The sequence below is a fragment of the Rhinopithecus bieti genome, unplaced genomic scaffold, assembly GCF_001698545.2.
Source record: "Rhinopithecus bieti isolate Rb0 unplaced genomic scaffold, ASM169854v2 scaffold_28163, whole genome shotgun sequence".
In the NCBI taxonomy this organism is placed as follows: Eukaryota; Metazoa; Chordata; class Mammalia; order Primates; family Cercopithecidae; genus Rhinopithecus; species Rhinopithecus bieti.
Genome location: NW_016813718.1, coordinates 1,314,550 through 1,330,533, shown reverse-complemented (window position 1 = coordinate 1,330,533; position 15,984 = coordinate 1,314,550). Strand labels below are relative to the sequence as shown.

Genomic DNA, 15,984 nt, shown 5'->3' with positions numbered 1-15,984 from the left:
TCTACTTTGTTTCAAGCTGTTTCTTTTGGCTCGATTTAATTTTGTACTGTTTTACATGATGACAGTAACACCATGCTCTCCTTAAAGATTTATGAGTTTATTCACCAAAATGAAATTTTATATACTCTCTGGGGTTTATGTGTTCATTATAGTGACATTGATTTTAATGCTTTATAAAAAGTAGAAGGAATTAAGTATACCTACATATTTTGTCACATTTTTCAGGATACCTTCTTCTACTCATTGGTCTATGACCCCTCATTGAAAACGCTATTAGCTGACAAAGGTGAAATCAGAGTGGGACCTAGATATCAGGCAGACATTCCAGAAATGCTGTTAGAAGGTATGTTTTTCTGCATGTTTGCAGTTCTGTGAAACAAATGTATCTTGAAACTCAAATATACATGTCCTCATGTGGAAGAAGCAATGTTCAGGGCAAAGTCTAAAAGTTATAAGCACTTGCAATTTTGCTGTTCTTTGTAAAAAATAATGAATAAATAAATAGAGATGAGGCCTTTCTATGTTGCCCAGGCTGGTCTTGATCTCCTGGCCTCAAACAATCCTCCCACCTCGGCCTCTCAAAAGGGATGCTATTATAGGTGTGGCCTGGCCAGCACTTCCAATTTTAGAAGTACAAAATTAGCTCATTTTAATGTACTTTGTTTTTGCTATGGTTCATATATATCTAGCTTTTTAAAAAATTGAAGGTTTGTGGCAACCCTGTTGAGCAAGTCCTTTGGTGCCATTTTTCCAACAGGACAGTGTCTCTGTGTCAAATTTTGGTAATTCTTGCAACATTTCAAACCTTTTCATTATTATCTGTTACGGTGATCTATGATCAGTGATCTTTGATGTAACGGTTGTAATTGTTTTGGGGCCATGAACTGTATCCATATGAGAGGACAAACTGAATTGATAAATGCTGTGTATTCTGAGTGCTCCACCAACTGTCTCTTCCCTGCCTCTTTCTCTCTCCTGGGGTCTCCCTATTTTATGAGTCACAGCAATATTGAACTTAAGCCAGTTAACAACCCTGCAGTGGCCTGTAAGTTTTCAAGTGAAAGGAAGAGTAGCGTGTCCCTCATTTTAAATCAAAAGCAAGAAATGAAGCTAGTGAGGAAGGCATGTCAGAAGCCAAGACAGGCCAAAAGCCAGTCCTCTTCCCCCTGTTAGTCAAGTTGTGAATGCAAAGGAAAAGTTCTTGAAGGAAAATTAAAAGTGACTACTCCACACTCCAGGGGCCTGTGACAGAGCAAGACTCTGTTCTCAAAAAAAAAAAAAAAAAAAAAAAGCTACACCAGTGAACACATAAATGATAAGAAAGCAAAACAGGCTGGGCGCAGTGGCTCGCACCTTTAATCCCAGCACTTTGGGATGCCGCAGCACGTGGATTACTTGACCAGGAGTTCAAGACCAGCCTGGCCAACATGGTGAAACACCATCTCTACTAAAAATACAAAAACTAGCCAAGTGTGATGGTGTGTGCCTGTATTCCCAACTACTCGGGAGGCTGAGGCAGGAGAATCCCTTGAACCTGGGAGGCAGAGGTTGGAGTGAGCCGAGATTGTACCACTGCACTTCAGCTTGGGCAACAGAGTGAGACTTTGTCTAAAAAAGAAAACAATAGCCTTACTGCTTTACTGCTGATACCATGGAGAAAGTCTTAGTGGCCTAGATAGAAGATCAAACCAACAACAACATTCCTTTAAGCCAAAGCCTCATCCAGAGCAGGGCCCTAACTCTCTTCAATTTTGTGAAGACTGAGAGATGAGGAAGCTGGAAAAAATTCTTCACCATAACAGAAAACTGCAAGTAAAGCAGCAAGTACTGATGTAGAAGCTGCAGCAAGTTATCCAAGTCTAGCTAAGATTACTGACGAAGGCTGCTACACTAAACAACAGATTTTCAATGTAGGCAAGACAGCTTTCTATTGGAAGAAGATGCCATCGAGGACTTTCATAGCTACAAGCTTCAAGGGACAGGCTGACTCTCTCATTAGTGACAAATGCAGCTGGTAAGTTGAAGCCAGTCCTCATTTACCGTTCCAAAAATCCCAGACCCCTCAAGCATTATGCTAAATCTGCTCTACCTGTGCTCTGTAAAAAGAACAACAAAGCCTAAATGACATCACCTCTGTTTACAGCATGGTTTACTGAATATTTTAAGCTCGCGGTTGAGACCTACTGCTTAGGAAAAAGGATTCCTTTCAAAAACTGCTCATTGATAATGCTCCTCATCATCCAAGAGCTCTGATGGGGATGTACAAGGAGGTGCATATTGTTTGCATGACTGCTGACACAACATCCATTCTGGAACCTATGGATCAAGGAGACATTTTGACTTTCACATTTTATTATTAAGAAATAACATCACCTAAGGCTATACTTCCCATAGATAATGATTCCTCTGATGGATCTGAGTAGTCAATCGAAAACCTTCTGGAAAGGATTCTCAATTCTAGATGCCAGTAACAATTGTAATTGATAGGAGGAGGTCAAAATATGAACATTAATAGGAGTTTAGAAGAAGTTGATTCCAACAGTCGTGGATAACTTTGAAGGGTTTATAACTTCAGTGGCAGAAGTAACTGCAAATATGGTGGATATAATATACAAGAAAACTACAGTGAGAGTGGGCCCTGAAGATATGACTGACTGAATTGCTGCAATCTCATGGTAAAACTTGGATGGGTGAGTAGTTGATTCTTATGGATGAGCAAAGAAAGTGGATTCTTGAGATGGGATCTACTCCTGGTGAAGATGCTGTGAACACTGTTGAGATGGCAATGAAGGATTTGGAATATTATATAAACTTAGTTGGCAAAGCAGTGGCAGGGTTTGAGAGGGTTGTCCCTGTTTTTGAAAGAAGTCTACTGGCCGGGCGCTGTGGCTCACGCCTGTAATCCCAGCACTTTGGGAGGCGGAGGTGGGCGAATCATGAGGTCAGGAGATCGAGACCATCTTGGCTAACATGGTGAAACCCTGTCTCTACTAAAAGTACAAAAAGTTAGCTGGGCGTGGTGGTGGGCGCTTGTAGTCCAGCTACTCAGGAGGCTGAGGCAGGAGAATGACGTGGAACTCGGGAGGCGGAGGTTGCAGTGAGCCAGATCATGCCACTGCACTCCAGCCTGGGCGACAGATCGAGACTCAAAAGAAGGAAGTCTACTGTAGGTAAAATCCTATCGAGCATCACATGCTACAGAGAAAAACTTTTTTTGAGACAGAGTCTCACTCTGTCGCCTAGGCTGAAGTACAGTGGCACAATCTTGGCTCACTGCAGCTTCCGCCTCCTGGGTTCAAACGATTCTTGTGCCTCAACCTCTCGAGTAGCTGGGATTACAGGCATGTGGCACCACGCCCGACTTTTTTTGTATTTTTAGTAGAGATGGGGTTTTGCCATGTTGGCCAGGCTGGTCTTGAACTCCTGACTTCAAGCCATCTGTCCACCTTGGCCACCCAAAGTGCTGGGATTACAGGTGTGAGCCATCCCCCCACCCCACATGCCTCCCACCTTGCCCCCCACTGCCAGCAATCTTGGAATGTTTTAACCAGAAACAAGGAATGCCTTTCCCTTTCTTCAAGGCTACTTCTGGGTATTTGTTTTTACATTTTATAACTTGGTAGTTTTCTTTGTTAAGTATTCATCTCTAACAAAAACAACAGATTTATAGATTTTATTGAAAAATACCGTATTTTTTATCATAAATGTAGAAGCCATTTTGGACTCTTATTTCAGCCTGAAGCATTAAAGCATATCCAGAATGTTTCTTTTCACTTGTAATCAGGCAACTGAGTAGATGCAAGGTTTAAAGAACCCTTCTTTTTTTGAAATGGAGTTTTGCTCTTGTTGCCCAGGCTGGAGTGCAGTGGCGTGATCTTGGCTCACTGCAACCTCTGCCTCTCAGGTTCAAGCGATTCTCCTGCGTCAGCCTCCTGAGTAGCTGGGATTACTGGTTCCCGCCACCGCACACCCAGCTAATTTTTGTATTTTTAGCAGAGACAGGGTTTCTTCATGTTGGCCAGGCTGGTCTCGAACTCCTGACCTCAGGTGATTCACCTGCCTCAGCCTCCCAAGGTGCTGGGATTACAGGCATGAGCCTCTGCGCCTGGCCACCCTTCTTTTTTCTAATGACTATATTTTTGGGGGAGAAGGAGTGGGGATACCAACAGGTATACCAGTAATTAACCACACTTGAAATGGTCATTGCTATCACAGAAACTTCCATATGTAGCTAGTACCTGATTGCAGGGAAGTTAAATAGTAGGACATATCATATTCAAGAACAGATGTTTAAGATTTGCTGGAATCCATTCTTCCTAACCCTTTTAGTACTCCTGAGTGGGTACATTTCCACCAGTGGCCAGATTCTAATTTGCATTGGCATGGAATGTAGAACTGGAATTAATATCTTGGGTAGGTGGCAGCAGCAGCACTCTGCCAGGATATGTTACAGGCTTGCTTTCTTTGTGAACATGTCTTGATGGATACTAAGAGATTGTTGTGGCATTTGCCTTACTAGGTAATAAATCTTTCTGTGGCTTTTCGATTTTTAAATTCATTTATGGCTACCCATCACCTAACAAACTCTAGAGATCTGAAAAGAAGAGTATGTAGTTTACAAATGTAAGTAAAGACATCTTTTAGATTTTACATCTTTCACTGAGTTTGAATAAATCACCTAGAAAATTTTCCATAAAAGAGATGAGAAGTTTTGAGTCATTTAAATGTATTATAACATTGGAGTTTTAAGAAAAAATTTGTTTTACATATTAAATTTAAATTTCAACTGTTAAAGTATGTTATAACAACATTAAATTATTAAACAAAAATGACTCTAGGTTCACAAGTTTGGGTAAATCCTGACTATACTGTGTTTTAGTTGAGTAACCTTGGGGAAATGATTAACCCCTCCAAGTTCCCATTTCCCTTTAAACAGGGAATGATAGCGTAGGTGGTACATTCTATCGTTGCGATGAGCAAATGAGGTAATTCTTGTCATGCAGTTAGCACATGCCCAGCTGTTACAGTCCTCTCCCCCAGCCTCTAGTAATACTCATTTAATAGCTGTTATCTGCCGGGTGCGGTGGCTCATGCCTGTAATCCCAGCACTTTGGGAGGCTGAGGCGGGCAGATCATTTGAGGTCAGGAGTTTGAGACCAGTTTGACCAACCTTGGTGAAACCCCATCTCTACTAAAAAATACAAAATTTAGCCGAGTGTGGTGGCGGGTGCCTGTAATCTCAGCTACTTGGTAGGCTGAGGCAGGAGAATTACTTGAACCCAGGAGGCAGAGGTTGCAGTGAGCTGATATCACGCCACTGCACTCCAGCATGGGTGACAGAGAGAGACTCCCTCTCCAAAAAAAAAAAACAAAAACCTGTTATCACCAGTCATACTTGAGTATTAAATAATTAAATTAGTGTATCTTTTGTTACATTGTATGCACTTAAAACTTGTATTAACTCATATTCTGTTGGCAAATAGGAAAATGTTAGTATAGAGTAAAAATTGTGTCAGTTCATATGTGACTTTCCCCAGCAATAAGGGAAACAAGTATTCTCACAGATAAGGAGAGTTTAAGAAAGAGCAAGTGGAAGTTTTTACAAAAGTGCCTTCCTTTGATTTAAGCAGTGGCTGATTTTTGTGGCCTGAAAATCTGAGGCACTTTCCACTATGTTAAAACTATATGGGGAAGCTTTGAGTTACAGATAAAGAGACTAAAGATATTTCCTCCAGTGTTTGGGGGAAAAATTGCATTCTAGATTCGATTTTAATTTATTTGAAGCTATAAAATGGACCTACAGCTCAGTGGAAGAAGCATGAATCCAGGGTTTAAGGAGATAAAAGATCAGTGGACCTTTATGCTTGGTGCAAATGGCAATAGAGATTTAATTGTTTTATTATGATTGTTAGTTTTTTTGGAATGCTCTGGTTACTAGCTTTCTTAGGTTTTGAGAGTTTTATCCTATTTTTTCATAAACACTATTACCTTCAATTGGTAGTTTTGCAGAATATGAACGTCTTAACAATGTAGTGGATAGTCGTCAACTTAGAAATACTGACCTGTAAGAATTGTTTAAGCAGGTGTTGATTGCCATCATATAAAACAGCAATTTTCAGCATAGGGCAATTTTGTCCTCAGGAGAATTAGACAATATGTAGACATTTTAGTTGTCAAGTCTGGTAGAGGGGATGGAGGTAGGAAGGGGCACCTAGTGGGGAGAGGCCAGGTATGAAAAATTTATAGGGACATAGTAACCATTCAATAAATGTTAGTTAATATTTACATAATTATAATACTACGTAATTTTTTTTTTTTTTTGAGACGGAGTCTCACTCTGTCACCCAGGCTAGAGTGCAGTGGCGGGATCTCAGCTCACTGCAAGCTCCACCTCCCGGGTTTACGCCATTCTCCTGCCTCAGCCTCCGGAGTAGCTGGGACTACAGGCGCCCGCCACCTCGCCCGGCTAGTTTTTTGTATTTTGTAGTAGAGACGGGGTTTCACCGTGTTAGCCAGGATGGTCTCGATCTCCTGACCTTGTGATCTGCCCGTCTTGGCCTCCCAAAGTGCTGGGATTACAGGCTTGAGCCACTGCGCCCGGCCAATACTACGTAAATTTTCAAATATAAATGATTATATGGTCTGGTCTATTTCTGTACATTTGATTGTGTTTGTTTTTATGGTAGTACATAATGTATTATTTTGATTACTGTTGCCATATATTATAATCTTATCCAGATGAGTTAATCCTTTCCCTTATTTTAGAACTATTTCATTTGTAGATATTCAAAACATTTTATATCTACTTCCAAAACTAAATTATTCTATGGCCATGCATCACCTAATGACAGCAATACATTCTGATAAATGTGTCATTAGGCAATTTCATTGCTGTGCCAACATCATAGAGTGCACTTCCACAAACCTAGATTTGTACAGCTTACTAAACACCCAGGCTATATGGTGTAGCCTATTACTCCCAGGCTACAAACCTGTACAGCATGTTACTGTACTGAATACTGTAGGGAATTATTACACAATAGTAAGTATTATGTGTCTAAATATAGCTAAGTATAGAAAAGGCATTGTAAAAATACAGTAAAAAGGTAATAAGTGGTGCACCCACTGTGTAGGGTACTTCCCGTGAATGGAGCTTGCAGCAGTGGAAATGGCTTTGGGTAAGTCAGTGAGTGAGTGGTACGTGGATGTGAAGGACTAGGACATTACTGTAGACTTTATAAACAATCTACACTTAGGCTATACTAATTTTATTTAAAAATTATCTTCAGTAATAAATTAACTTTAGCTTACTGCAACTTTATTTTTTTTTTTAACTTTTTGACTCTTCTATCATAACATTTAAATATAAACACTATGAGACTCAAAGAAGAGCCAGATGATGTAAGTTTTTAATACCACCATCCTGAGGTTACCAAAAGAATAGCTTGTAATCCCAGCACTTTGGAATTGGAAGGCTGAAGCTGGCGGATCACTTGAGGTCAGGAATTTGAGACTAGCCTGACCAACATGGTGAAACCCCATCTCTACTAAAAGTACAAAAAATTAGCTGGGCGTGGTGGTGCGCGCCTGTAGTCCCAGCTACTTCAGAAGGCTGAGGCTGGAGAATCCCATAAGCCCAGGGAGTGGAGGCTGCAGTGAGCTGTGATTGTGCGCCACTGCACTCCAGCCTGGGTGACAGAGCGAGACCTTGTCTCAAAAAAAAAAAAAAAAAAAAAGGCCGGGGTGCAGTGGCTCACTTCTGTAATCCCAGCACTTTGGGAGGTCAAGGCAGGTGGATCACCTGAGGTCAGGAGTTCAAGACCAGCCTGGCCAACATGGTGAAACCCCGTCTCAACTAAAAATACAAAAAATTTAGCTGGTCGTGGTGGTGGGCACCTGTAATCCCAGCTACTTCGGGAGACTGAGGCAGGAGAATGGCTTGAACCCGGGAGGTGGAGGTTGCAGTGAGCCGAGATCGCGGCATTGCACTCCAGTGTGGGCAACAAGAAAAAAAAGAAAGAAAAAAAAAAAGAATAGAGTGAGGGGAGGTAGTGACACAGGTTACGGGAGAGCAGGGCTAGCAAAGGCTGTCTTGTTATGTGGATGAACCTCCGAGGTAATCTCCAAGCTGCCCTCAGAAAGGTGTAGCTTGGGGCGAAGTGTCTTTGTCAGACCTTTGGTGTCTTTTTCCTGTAAGTTAGTCTGTCTTAGATTCATTTAAAGGGGCCTCAGAGAAATCCTGTTTGCATTTGCGGTTTACTTCACTAATGTATTTCCTCTACGTATGCAGATCTCCCCCCCGATAAAAGACAGCCTTTCAGGGCTGGCTGCTCTTGTTGTGTTTATTGATCTCAGAATAGCCATCTAGAAATATGCCGAAGAAGTATATTTTGAGTTGAAATATTCTGTTTTCACCTCACTTCTTGATTTTTATTTTAGAAGTAGAAACTGGGACTCCCTATATTGACCAGTCTGCTCTTAAACTCCTGGCCTCAAATGATCCTCCTACCTTGGCCTCCCAAAGTGCTGGGATTACAGATGTGAGCCACTGCACCCTAGCCTTGCTTTTTTATTTACTCAATCATCTCATCTTCTTTTGAAAATTTTGAAATTTCTTTATATAAAATCTCCAATTTTATTTCCCAGTGTTTTATATTTTTATTGTCAAAATGAATGTTTTGACAATATAATTTATTGTCAATATGATTTTAAAAGTTGTAATTTTAAAAGTTATAGTAACTTATTATTCTTTTGATTCATAACTTAATATGTTGCCCAGAACTTTCAGAACAAGACTGAGCAAAAATGGTGATAAAAGACATCCTTGAGTGTTTCTGAATTACATATAAAAAGCATAGTACTCTGATGGCTGGTGCAAAGAAAACGTATTGTATTTGGAACAAAGAATGTTTCAAATTGCCTAGGAAAGGACCTTTCGGAATCCTTAGTTCTTCAGAGTATTTGAACAGCACTCTGTGCTCAAAATTCTTTTTTTTGAGACAGAGTCTTGCTCTGTGGCACAGGCTGGAGTGCAGTGGCGCGATCTCTGCTCACTGCAAGCTCCGCCTCCTGGGTTTTGCCATTCTCCTGCCTTAGCCTCCGGAGTAGCTGGGACTACAGGCACCCGCCACCTCGCCCGGCTAGTTTTTTGTATTTTGTAGTAGAGACGGGGTTTCACCGTGTTAGCCAGGATGGTCTCGATCTCCTGACCTTGTGATCCGCCCACCTCGGCCTCCCAAAGTGCTGGGATTACAGGTGTGAGCCACCGCGCCCGGCCTCAAAATTCTTAAGAAGTACTTTGTCAGTATTTTCTAGAGATTTAAAAATATAACTGGAAGGTTAGGGCTAACATTTAAAATAGTTGCTGGGTCTACATTTCTTCAAAATTAAATGAAGCAAAAATAGGAAGCTGTATACAATCACACATTTAGTTGGGAAATACAGTTGTAGGAATTTGGAGGTTAGGGGAGATCGTCATGGTCTGTGTTTTTTGATGATATGACACGTGAGCAGATTGGAATTGCCCAGATTATCATACGTGGAGGAGAAAGGGGCGATTATTTTTTTTTTTTTGAGACGGAGTCTCGCTCTGTCGCCCAGGCTGGAGTGCAGTGGCCGGATCTCAGCTCACTGCAAGCTCTGCCTCCCGGGTTGACATCATTCTCCTGCCTCAGCCTCCCGAGTAGCTGGGACTACAGGCGCCCGCCACCTCGCCCGGCTAGTTTTTTGTATTTTTTAGTAGAGACGGGGTTTCACCGTGTTAGCCAGGATGGTCTCGATCTCCTGACCTCGTGATCCGCCCGTCTCGGCCTCCCAAAGTGCTGGGATTACAGGCTTGAGCCACCGCGCCCGGCCAGGGGCGATTATTATAAAGACTGGAATGAACATTAACATGAAATTAATCTTGGTTCAGTTTTTGGCTCATTCCATTGTAACCAGGGCCATTCCAAAGGTTGCTGCTAGCGTAGCTGAAAAAATTTTAATTATGAAATTCTAAATAAGTTCATTCAAGAGCTTTTAAAAAGTTTTTTCCATGTGAAGAAGTGATCAAACTGATATGAATGTAATTATTTGGTCTATTCAAAATGGGAATCTCCTCTTAGTTTGAAATGATTGTTTGATATAGAGAATTTCTGTATTTATTTTTTGTTCTTCTTGCTATTTTCTTCTCAGCCCATGGTTCTATGTTTTGGTGTTAGTATAAATGCTTTCAAGAGAGTTTTATTGTTTACAGTGAATTTATTTAGAATTATTCTAAGTCTTTTGCTGTATGCTGCAGACTGTATGGGTGGAATTAAAATTTATCAATTTGACTGACTTGAATTTGAAAAATAAACATCAATTTTAGTCTTACGTTCGGGAGTATACAACAGAAGGGGCTTAAAACTGAATAGCAACATTATTTAAGATGTAGATTTCAAATGTTTTACCACTACTATTTATCCTTATTTAAATTATTTTTAAAAAGACATGGGCAGGTTAATTGTGTCATTCTCCATTCTCAAGTTTCATGTGGCTTGCAACTTTTTGATTTTTAACTGGTCTTTGAAAATGAACCTAATGTTGAGTGTCTTGTCTTAGCATGCTAAGAATTGTAAACAAAACAAAGAATGAAGTCCTTTCAAACCTTAGATGTTTTTGACCTAGTACTAGCTCTGCTCTGCTCTGTTTATGTCATTTTATATTGGGGTTGGCAGTTGGCTCTCTGGTTACCTGCCTTTTAACCAGAGACAAATGGGCAGGTCTTCAACCTAACAGCAGTGGCCTGACTTAAGAGGCTGCAGATGGAACGCCTGCTTCTGTCCTGTCCTTTGCATTGATAACTGCTTGCTCCTATACTAGGTAGCCCATAGCCTGGGTTTGTCAGTCACTGGGGAATGTTCGGCTTCAGAGTTATTATGTTAGCCGCTACAAGCCCTAATGTTATAGATGCAGTGATAAAAAGCAAAACAAAGCCAAAAGCAGTCGCTATCATTAAAGTGCTCTTATTCTAGTAAGAATCCATAGCTATAAATAAAAATTCCATCGGCTCCCAAGTCTACTTTTCATTACAATCATTTGTCCTAACATTGACTCTTGTTCAATAGTTATCTGTGAGACATTCTAAAGCAAAGCATTCGGCATTATTGTCAGTCTTCTCTTGGTGCTAACCTCCTGTTTGTGTATCTTTTTTTGTTTTGTTTTGTTTTGTTTTGAGACACCCAGGCTGGAATGCAGTGGTGTGATTATGGCTTACTACAGCTTTGACCTCCTGGGCTGAAGCAGCCTTTCCACCTCAGCTTCTTGAGTAGCTAGGACTACAGGCGTGTGCCACGACGCGTGGCTAATTTTATTTATTTTTTGTAGAGATGGGGTCTCACTGTGTTGCCAAGGTTGGTCTTGAACTTTTGGGCTCAAGTAATCCTCCCTCCCCAGCTTCCCAAAGTGCTGGGATTATAGGTGTGAGACACCATGCCCAGCCTCCTTCTTTCTGCTAATGCCAATGCTATGAGTACAGCTCACAAAACTTGAAATCTACACTCTACATCCAGTCTGTCACTGACATTCCCAAATCTCCTCTCTTTGTGCTCTATTACCAGTCTCATAACCAAAACCCCTCACTACTTGTGAGGGAACTCTTAAAGGAGGCTGATATGTCTCTCTGTCTTTATCAGGTATCTCTGCAGAGGAAATTATGCTTTGAAAGTTGAAGTTTGGTTCTGCTCTTATCACTCCCTTACCAGAAAAATCAAGGGCTTCTAATATAAAATCTCTTCAAAAAACATCTATGTAGGATCTCCAGTAATGTGTTCATAACCCACTTCTCTTAGCTATCTTCTCTCATTCCATAAAGTACTCCAGACGTTATGAGCTACTTTTCTGTGACATTTTAATGCCCCATGACTTTGTTCATGTTCTCATTTCTTTTTTTAAAAATCTTCCCCTGCTGGTGCATTCATACCCTTTAGTTCTTAGGAGAAATGCCATCTCCTTCACGACATTGTTTCTTACCTAGCTTGAAATGATTTCTCTATTCTTCAGATTCTTATGCTATAACTATTAATATGTGTCTCTTATGCTATTTATTTGGTTTATATCATAGGTATTTATGCATAGTTTAAGCATCTTGTGGAAGTGATTCTTGCTTTCTTTCTTTTTTCCTTTTTTTTTTTTTTGAGACAGAGTCTTACTCTGTTGCCCAGGCTGGAGTACAGTGGCACAATCTCAGCTCACTGCAACCTCTACCTTCTGGGTTCAAGCTATTCTCGTGCCTCAACCTCCAGAGTAGCTGGGATTACAGGCACCTGCTACCACTCCCAGCTAGTTTTTGTATTTTTAGTAGATACAGGATTTCTCCATGTTGACCAGGCTTGTTTCAAACTTCTGGCCTCAAGTGATCTGGCCGCCTCGGCCTCCCAAAGAGCCGAGATTACAGGTGCGAGCCACCGCACCCAGCCTGTTGCTTTTTCATCTTTATGTCTCTTAGCATGGTGCTTACTACCTCTCACATACAGGTACTCCAGAAACAGACGTTAAGGACTAAATGAAGATACCATTCGGTTAGTTTGGTGATATTATCATCAGTGTTCACTTTAATGAGGTGTTGTGCATCTGTGTCTGAAAGAATGTGCCAAAACTACTGGGACTTACCTTACATGTAAACATTTCTAATGCTATGGTGATCGTTGTCATCAGTAGTATGAGAAAGTGCACCTTGTCAGTAACAAGACTCCATTTTATTTATTTTTGGACAGGAGAATCAGATGAGAGGGAACAGTCAAAATTGGAAGTTAAAGTTTGGGATCCAAATAGCCCACTTACGGATCGACAGATTGACCAGTTTTTAGTTGTAGCACGGTGAGTACGAGTATGACATTATCGAGTCAAGAAATTTCTTTATATAAAAGAATTTATAGGTATATGTATTTTTATTTCTTTGTATTCTGCTTTCCCCCCACTGATTGTATTATTTTTTAGTTATGTAAGAAAGCTTAATTATACTGCTTCCTAAATTTATTAGTTTCTGTTTTAAGTGAAAATAGTTGTATTAATTTTTACTGATTAAGAAAACAGAAAAGTATAAAGAAATTCTTTATACCTGAAGAAAATACCTGAAGTCCCATATCCTTAATGAAAAGAGTCATCCTTTTTACTTGACATGGCTTTACTCTGGACATGGATTATTCAGGTATCAATAAGAATGTGCACCTGTAATTCACTCACTGCATCCATGTGTGAGTAGGGTCTGTTGCTAAGCATAGCGCTTTCCCTTGAGAGCTTTCAGCCTGGCTGCCTGGCTGGCTTGCTTCCTTCCTTCCCTTTTCTTTTTTTTTTTCTTTTTTTTCTTTGGAGATGGAGTCTCGCTCTGTTGCCCAGGCTGGAGTGCAGTGGCCGGATCTCAGCTCACTGCAAGCTCCGCCTCCCGGGTTTACGCCATTTTCCTGCCTCAGCCTCCCAAGTAGCTGGGACTACAGGCGCCTGCCACCTCGCCCGGCTAGTTTTTTGTAGTTTTAGTAGAGACAGGGTTTCACCGTGTTAGCTAGGATGGTCTCGATCTCCTGACCTCGTGATCCGCCCATCTCAGCCTCCCAAAGTGCTGGGATTACAGGCTTGAGCCACCGCGCCCGGCCTTCACTCCTAAATATCTATGCAGCAGAAATGCATACACCTTTGCACCAAAAGATCATGTATACAAATGGATTTATGGCGCTATTCATAGTAACCCCAAACTGGAAACAACACAGAATGTCTGTCAGCAGTAGAGTGGAGGTGGGGATGAGACATCATACAACAGAATGTTGCATAGCAGGGAAAATGAGTGAATACAGCTGTAGCTAACAACATGGATGAATCCACAAACGTAATTTTAATCGAAAGAAGCTGGACATAAAGTCCAGCTGTCTGATTCTATTTGAGCAAAACTAATCTGTGGTGCTATAATCCAGGGTGGTGGTTCCCTGTGGAAAGGAGCTTGAGGAGTCTCTGGGTTGTGGTCATGTTCTTTCTTGAACTGTATGTTGGTGGCATGCATGTGTTCACTTTACAGTAACTATCTGTACATTGTGTACTTTTCAACATGAATGTTGTGTTTTAGTTAAAATACTTATAAAATTTCTTCCTTGGGGTCAACCACAATGCCTCATGCCTGTAATCCCAAAACTTTGGGAGGCCAAGGCAGGAGGATCACTTGAGCCCAGGAGTTTGAGACCAGCCTGGCCAATACAGGGAGGCCTTGACTACAAAATTTTTTTTTTTAATTAGCCAAAAAAAAAAAAAAAGAAAAAAAAAAAGTTGGGCATGGTGGTGCATGCTTGTAGTTCCAGCTACTTGGGAGGCTGAGGTGGGAAGATTGTTTGAGCCCAGGAAGTTGAGGCTACAGTGAACTATGATCACACTACTGTACTCTAGCCTGGGTGACAGAGTGAGACCCTGTCTCAAAAAATAAAAATAATAAAAATAAAAAATCTCTTCCATAGCAAACATGTTGAAAACACAGGCAGGAAAAGCAGTGAGTCTTCATTTTATGCTGTATGTCTTAAAGTTAAGGTTTCTTACATATTGGAAGGACTTCTAAATCATTAAAATCAGCATTATGGTATTTTCTTTTTAAATGAGTTATTAGTAGAAATATGTTTCATGTTGAACCCTCACAGGAAAGGGTTGCTACAGTTAATGATATATTGGGGGAAAAAATGTTACTGAGTTTCACAATTTGGGCTAAAAAATGGTCAAAACTTGCTTTGCTGTAATAGTCAAACTCTGCAGCTTTTTATTTTTTGAACCAATTTGAATACCAAATGTTTTACTCCATGATATTTTATAATAGAGCTTCCCTTTCCTTCTTTTCCCCCCTGCACAGGCTATTTTTTCTTGATTTCATGATAATGACCTGTTTATAGTAAATTGGCTTGTCAATTATAATATCTTAGAGAGTGAAAATTCTTTTTATTTGATGTTTGAATCTCAAACATTCAGAAACTTGTTTTTGCCTTTTCTTTTACGGTTTTTTATTCATGATCCAAATGTGTTTTTTAAAACATTAAAAGAAAAAAAAATCTAGATACTTTATTCTTCCTTATTGTGTTTGTGGTTTATTCAGTGCTGTTGGGACATTCGCTAGAGCCCTGGATTGCAGCAGTTCTGTGAGGCAGCCTAGTTTGCATATGAGTGCTGCTGCAGCTTCCCGAGACATCACCTTGGTAAGACATGGTTTGAAATTTTGTGGGTATTTATCCTTCTGTTACTTGTTTAATTTTAAAGCCATTGTGGCAATACTGTAGACCGGGAGCTTTTGGGCTCTTAGCCTTCCTGACTGCTAGGTTTATTTGGCTTGGTTGCTTGGTTAACTGGGTTCTGATAACACTCGTCTCTGCATTGAGAGTTTTTTGTGTCTGTTCATTAGAAAGAGGGGCTGTTTTTTTTTTGTTTTCCTTTCTTTCTGTATTTGGAGATGGAGTCTTGCTCTTTTGCCAGGCTGGAGTGCAGTGGCACGATCTCAGCTCACTGCAACTTCTGCCTCCTGGGTTCAAGTGATTCTCGTGCCTCAGCCTCCCTAGTAGCCGGGATTACAGGCATGTGCCACCACACCCAGCTAATTTTTGTATTTTTAGTAGAGATGGGGTTTCACCGTGTTGGCCAGGCTGGTCTCAAACTTCTGACCTTGTGATCCGCCCGGCTCAGCCTTCCAAAGTGCTGGGATTACAGGCGTGAGCCACCACGCCCGGCCAGAGGAGCTATTTTCTTACATAATTTTATTACATTATAGTTGCTATCTTTTTTTTTTTTTTTTTTGAGACGGAGTTTCGCTCTGTCGCCCAGGCTGGAGTGCAGTGGCCAGATCTCAGCTCACTGCAAGCTCCGCCTCCCGGGTTTACGCCATTCAACTGCCTCAGCCTCCCGAGTAGCTGGGACTACAGGTGCCCGCCACCTCGCCCGGCTAGTTTTCTGTATTTTTTAGTAGAGACGGGGTTTCACCGTGTTAGCCAGGATGGTCTCCATCTCCTG

At 41.0% G+C, this 15,984-nt stretch overlaps 1 protein-coding gene across 15 annotated transcripts in view; it reads left to right on the top strand.

Moving 5' to 3' along the window:
* Window positions 1-223: 223 nt before the first annotated feature.
* Window positions 224-15,984, top strand: part of MTA3 (metastasis associated 1 family member 3) — a 116,752-nt gene continuing 100,991 nt past the window's right edge. For all 15 annotated transcript variants that reach the window (XR_001880818.1, XR_001880817.1, XR_001880816.1 and 12 more), the window contains exons 1-3: window positions 224-343; window positions 12,735-12,837; window positions 15,080-15,179. Coding sequence is in view for 11 of the 15 variants with exons in the window: in XM_017848907.1 (XP_017704396.1) it covers window positions 331-343; window positions 12,735-12,837; window positions 15,080-15,179 (216 nt within the window). In the remaining 4 variants the exon portion in view is untranslated. The remainder of the gene's footprint in view (window positions 344-12,734; window positions 12,838-15,079; window positions 15,180-15,984) is intronic.